The 5,826-nt window shown below is 41.3% G+C and overlaps 1 protein-coding gene across 1 annotated transcript in view; it reads right to left on the bottom strand.

Moving 5' to 3' along the window:
• Positions 1-16: 16 nt before the first annotated feature.
• The window catches only part of LOC119357914 (probable helicase MAGATAMA 3), a 7,649-nt gene continuing 1,839 nt past the window's right edge, over positions 17-5,826 (bottom strand). The window contains exons 3-20 of the mRNA XM_037624690.1: positions 5,584-5,656; positions 5,190-5,387; positions 4,883-5,080; positions 4,754-4,789; positions 4,478-4,563; positions 4,192-4,242; positions 2,969-3,077; positions 2,771-2,876; positions 2,556-2,653; positions 2,382-2,486; positions 2,212-2,304; positions 2,060-2,113; positions 1,623-1,681; positions 1,458-1,542; positions 1,022-1,381; positions 807-929; positions 432-518; positions 17-293 (exon numbers count right to left, since the gene is read on the bottom strand). Of these exons, the coding sequence (XP_037480587.1) occupies positions 78-293; positions 432-518; positions 807-929; positions 1,022-1,381; positions 1,458-1,542; positions 1,623-1,681; positions 2,060-2,113; positions 2,212-2,304; positions 2,382-2,486; positions 2,556-2,653; positions 2,771-2,876; positions 2,969-3,077; positions 4,192-4,242; positions 4,478-4,563; positions 4,754-4,789; positions 4,883-5,080; positions 5,190-5,387; positions 5,584-5,656 (2,137 nt within the window). The 3' untranslated portion in view covers positions 17-77. The remainder of the gene's footprint in view (positions 294-431; positions 519-806; positions 930-1,021; positions 1,382-1,457; positions 1,543-1,622; positions 1,682-2,059; positions 2,114-2,211; positions 2,305-2,381; positions 2,487-2,555; positions 2,654-2,770; positions 2,877-2,968; positions 3,078-4,191; positions 4,243-4,477; positions 4,564-4,753; positions 4,790-4,882; positions 5,081-5,189; positions 5,388-5,583; positions 5,657-5,826) is intronic.

Here is a 5,826-nt window from a genome sequence, read left to right as displayed (position 1 = left end):
CAAAATTTTGCTCCCCTATGTACCTGGCCTCCAATAGGATTCCTCCAAACGGACCTGACACTACACTATAGCCGACATTAATCATCACCACCTCCATCGTCAGCCTCCATGGCATCATAATCGTCTCCATCCGCTTGGTCACCAGCATCATCGGCATCCATGACTTCTTGCCTTGCAACAACTTCGTTAATTGCTTCTATTGCCTGAGAGAACCTTGTGTCTGGAGCAAGTCTTTCCACCTTCATGGTTTTGAACTTATCCTCAGCAAAGAACATGGTGAATGGCTTCGAAACCTGCAAGGATGTTCGTAGTCAGGTCCACCTAATGTTGTTTCCTAAGCTTAAAAGAAAGAGAGTAGTACCATTTGGAATGAATGGTGAGCTATATCAAAAAACAATGAAAAAAAGAGAGAAGGAGAGTAGTAATCTCACCTTGAAATAGCGCCCTCGCTCTTTGGCACTCTCAACAAGGTTGTTCCAGTGTTTATCTTGCTGCAATGTTGAAGCAGAGCCAATGACCTGCACTGCGCTAATTTGTTATTTGGGTTTTGCAAGTAAGCCTACAAAGCACAATGATATAAACAAATTGGGGTACCGACAGAAACAGATCTATATGGTTGTATGGTTCACATTTCCAACACTAACTTACGGAGAAAGGAGAACAGATGGAATCAATGAACTCAAGTTACAAATCACATAGCTTGTTCATCTCAAGAAGGAACTCAGGCACCATAATAACCTCCATAGCTCATATGGCATAACAAAAATATTATGACAAGGAGGGGAGGGTGCATAAAGAGCACTTACTAGTACAGCAGACCTAGCTCTGGTGATGGCAACATTCATTCGTCGGAAATCAGAAACAAAACCAATATTTTGCTCCTTATTGCATCTAACACATGAAAAAATGACAACTTCCTTTTCACGACCCTATATGTGAGCAACAAGATACAATATTAATCACTGCTACTTGCTAGAGTAGACAAAGCACATCTGCAAATGGATGATAATAAACTAGCTACCTGGAATCCATCAACAGTGTTTACATCTATAACTTCCTTAGATTGATCGCCGAAGGTCGACCGAAAATGGTCCTTCAAGAGTTTCACCTGATGCTTGTATGGTGATATAACAGCTACTAGGGAACTGGATTTGAGTTCTGGATAGTGTGTGGCCAATTGGTGATATAGGAGGGTTATGAATTCCACTTCATCCTCGTTCACCCATGAACCAGTTCCAGACGGCTTGGATTCAACCCCATCGATATCAAAGAAGCAAAATGGTCCAAAGCAGCTGTAGGAATGCCATGGACGTTTTTTGTTGAGTCCCTCCCCATCTTGTAGGATGCCTTCGTAGAATTCTTTTGAAGGGAATATACTGATCTGTTATTGAATGGATTAACAAAATCAAAAACCCGTTCAAGTTTTCAGCTTAGATGAATTGACAGTGGGATGCTACCTCTGGGTGCATACGATACTGAATTTTGAGCATTTGCACAGGAAAACCAGCAGCTTGAAATCTCTTGAACAAACTTGTTCCATACCTGATGGATATAAGTATTGTATTAGCATTGCAATGCGCTAACAGTGTGAATTAATTAAATAAAATAAGGAGACATCTTACCCTAACTCCTGAGCAGTCGATGAAATTACAGTTGCTGGCAACTGAACTGGGTCGCCAACCTGATACGAATATCAAAAGTGATAGTGAGGTTACAAGGTCACCATGGTTAGCAGAATACTCAAGGTATTCATGTATCAAGATATCAACAGAGTTCAGAAGATATCAAGCAAAATGCGCACGTAAACACACAAGCATACACAGAGTTCAGAAGATATCAAGCAAAATTTCTACAGAACCTAAGCCAGTGAAATGATTTTTAATTTAATCCACAAGGACAATTAGAATAATGTCCTGTGTATGATCCCTCTGTTTAGATCTTAGTAAATTAAGTAATTACAAAGTAGTATAGTGATAAATGATTAACACGTTGACAAGGAAAAGGTAAATAACTGAGTAAAACGTATGTGTAAATCATCTGAGAAAAGTAGATGGCATACAAGAAAAACTTGTCTGCATCCATGAACCAGGGGTACAAGAGTCGCTGGTTCTACCTGAAAACAAAGAGGAACACAAATTCAGAAGTATTTCACAAAACATGATTGTGTTAACACTCCATTAGACAGACAGTATGCACAAAAAATATACTCACAGCTTGCGCGGCTTCATCAATTATAACAACATCAAAAGCACGAGTCATCCTGGTGAGAATGGCTGATCCACTGAAACTCAGGGTAGAAAATACCTACGAATTTTCCTTCATAGTGAGAATAACATTTTAAAATATTATTAGTGAATATTGATGAGAACAGATGTGTGTACAATAGCTGCTTCGTCAAGAATAGAAGCTCTAATTCGATCATATTCACCAGCTCCACTTCTCCTGCCATCTGATGAGCGATCCACACCAGAAAGTTTTTGTTGTATCTGAAAATAGTTGAACTCATTGTAATTGACACAAGTTAGACAGAATGCTTAGCAACTCAAATCACATACAAGATGATCCATGGAAACTGCTTTGACAGAATGATGTGCCTTTAATCCAATACGCACAATCTTGGGATTGTAAGTGTTGTTATTTTCATCACGTATTCCTGAAAACATACAATAACTTCACTACTTAATATTATTTGATGCGCTGTCAATGAAAGAATACTTTTATCGCGAGAACATTTTTCAGCATTAGATGACATAGAGCCAAAATCCTTAACCTGTTTGAAGAACACGCAATACAATCTCATCAAGTGCTGAGTTGGATGGAGCGCAAACCAACACATGGGCCCGATACTTGCGACTGGAACTTATGACTTCAGGTTTCTGCCCATAAATGTTTTAACCATGCAAGGAATAAAACATCCACATCAGGCAGCATGACAAAATATAGCAAAATACTGAGTACGGAAGAGTACCTTCTCATTCCCAGTAGGATAAAAACCATCATCACCATCAACAGGCATAATCAAATCTCGAGGATTTGCACCAATCAGCCAAGGAGATGCTTTCATCCAGTTTGCAAGCCTGTCATGTAAACTCTGCACTAAGAAAGTGCTAACAAGTACTTGCAATAGAATCATTCAGCCTAGTGACTTCCAGAATTTCATAACAGTAAACGCAACCAAAACGCCCATACAAAAACCCGACACAACAGATGAAGCTAGATGCTGAAGGACCGCTACAAATGATAGTACAAATGTAAAGCACAGCAATCTTATCCTTCCGCTAAAGCCTGGTTACACCCTACGGATTTGAGAAATCAAAGGAAAACGACAGTGCCAAGAACTGAGGTGAATTTAGTTAGTGCCACACACCGTGCATAAGGGCGTAATTCTAACTAAAGATAACTTAGCTAAGAGAAAGTGGGAAGGAAGTAAAAGATGTTGCTTTTGTGATCAGGATGAAACAATAGAGCATCTATTTATCACATGTCCGCTTGCTAAATTACTTTGGAGAACTTTTCACATTACGTTTAACATCATTCCGCCTCTCACGATATCACATATGTTTGATAGCTGGTTGGCTGGGGTGGCGCCAAAGACGGCGGCACATATCCGAGTGGGAGCATGTGCATTACTTTGGGCTTTATGGAATTGTCGAAATGACGTTGCCTTTAACAGACAAACCATCACCAACTTTTAGCAGGTCATCTTCAGAGCGCCTACTTGGATCCGTGCGTGGTCTTTACTCAGCCATGCGGACCACGGGGCGCATATGTATATTGGGTGCAGCCGATGGGAGATGGTTGCACGGGATACATACAACCGGTTTGGATGGCGGTCCAATAATAGGATGGGCGTTTAGTCTCCTAATCCTACTTTCGCCAGTTGTGGCTTTTATTTTCAGCCGGTTGTGGCTTTTATTTATTTTCCAAGACTTTTTGTTTCGTTTTGAGACTACTGGTTGGAACCTTTTGGATCTTTTTTTTCAATAAACGGCTGTGTGCATCAAGAGATGCAGAGGCCGGGGGTACGCCTCCTTTTCGAAAAAAAAAGATGAACCAATTAAGAACATGGTCTGGCAATATTCTTAATCGTGTAACTGCTATCGTTCAGCGTTTTATGCTTCCTTAAGTGCTCCAAAATCAAAGAAATGTCAGGACCTAACTAGGAAAAGGCACTTTTAAGTTTTAACATACTTGCTCTCAATGTCCAGCTCAGACCCATGCTTTTGAACATTGAACCCTCCTCTGCAAAAGGATCATGAAGCATGTGAGATATATGCACACATTTTTATCTAGAAGAAACGTTATGACAAAAGAGGAATAAGCTATTGCAAACTGCAGTGAACATATGTTTATGTTGCAATTTCTAGTAGTATATAATTCTGATAAAAAAAGACGAGGATAATTTCCTCGTATCCAAAATATAAATACTAGCATGCATTTCACTCGATATTACAAAAAGAAAATTAAAGATCGTTACTTGGTCTGCATTCTGGCTGGAGTGGAATGGAGAACAGCACTGAGAAGTCCAAGAATAGTTTGTGTTTTTCCGGTTCCTGGAGGGCCCTACAAATAAACATTACAACTCTACTGTCAACGGTGTATGATTATAAGGAGTGCAATGTGCACAGATCTTATAACTTCTCACAAAAATGCATGCATCCAAAATTGCTCTGACACTTGACCATATTTTGTTGACAAGGTAGAAGATATTACACTGCAAGTTACCAACAGCAGCAAGAAATAGCAAACTAACCTGAATAAGGACAAAGGATCTGCGAGAAAGACCTGCCTACAAGAGAATATGCTAGTCTGTTTAGGCACATAATATCCTCGCACAAGATATGACAACAATATCAAATGAAATATTACAAAGTATGCTCACATTAACTGCATCTAGCTGTGAATCATTAAGGTTTGTTTTCAGGTACTCCATAAGTGGCCCAGGGACATTCCAAGCACGATTTTGATCATCTCCATCTTTATTCTTCTCAGATGCTGAAAAGATCAAATCCTTAAAAGGAAGTGAAGCTACAGAGTGCATCGCAGAGTACTCTCGCAGTATAGTAGACAGGCTGCATATCTGACAATTTTGACCGAAAAAGGAAACCGTCAAGTTTATATCAAGAAGCACATGCTCGCAATAAATGAGACAAACACGAAACTCAGGCAATACTCAATAACGAACTAACCTTTAAAATCGACAGAAAGCTTCCTGATGTTGAGAGAATGGAAGTAATGCGCTCTAGTCTTGAAGACTTCACAGGGTTTGCAACATTCAGATTTTTTATTTCCCCTGCCACAAATGTTCTAAGAGAGATTGTGCCTTTACCACCCCGCTGTTCCACTATGGCAAAGGCATATGCAGTGGGAGTGACTCCCTCCACAAACTGCAAAAATGCAGGCATATCCCGACTCATGATACATCATCAAGGCTAACCATGTCTGGTGCATAGTAAATGTGACAACATGCAGTCTGAACAATTTCAGATTTAACAACAAACGGATTGAGTGTTTGACACACCACATAGATTCCACTAAACTTATGTTGAGAGCTACCTGCTAGATTACCAGAACGAAACTTACTTTGTCTTTGGAGAGCAGGAGAAGGTCATTCTCTGACACAATCTCCCAAAAGGCATCGAGCCCCTCTCTCGCGCTAGGGTTCCCCCGCTCCCCTCCCGCCGCCGCCGCCCCTCCCGCCGCCGCCGGCCCCGCCCCCCCGCCTCCGCCCCCTTCCGCCCTCCCCCTCCTCCGTCTTGGCCGCCTCGCGTCGCCTCCCCGGGAGGTGGCCGGGGCGGAGCTCGCGCCCCTCGCCCGCGGGACCCC

The sequence above is a fragment of the Triticum dicoccoides genome, chromosome 2A (assembly GCF_002162155.2).
Source record: "Triticum dicoccoides isolate Atlit2015 ecotype Zavitan chromosome 2A, WEW_v2.0, whole genome shotgun sequence".
NCBI classification, from domain to species: domain Eukaryota; kingdom Viridiplantae; phylum Streptophyta; class Magnoliopsida; order Poales; family Poaceae; genus Triticum; species Triticum dicoccoides.
This window is presented reverse-complemented; position numbering and strand designations above follow the sequence as displayed.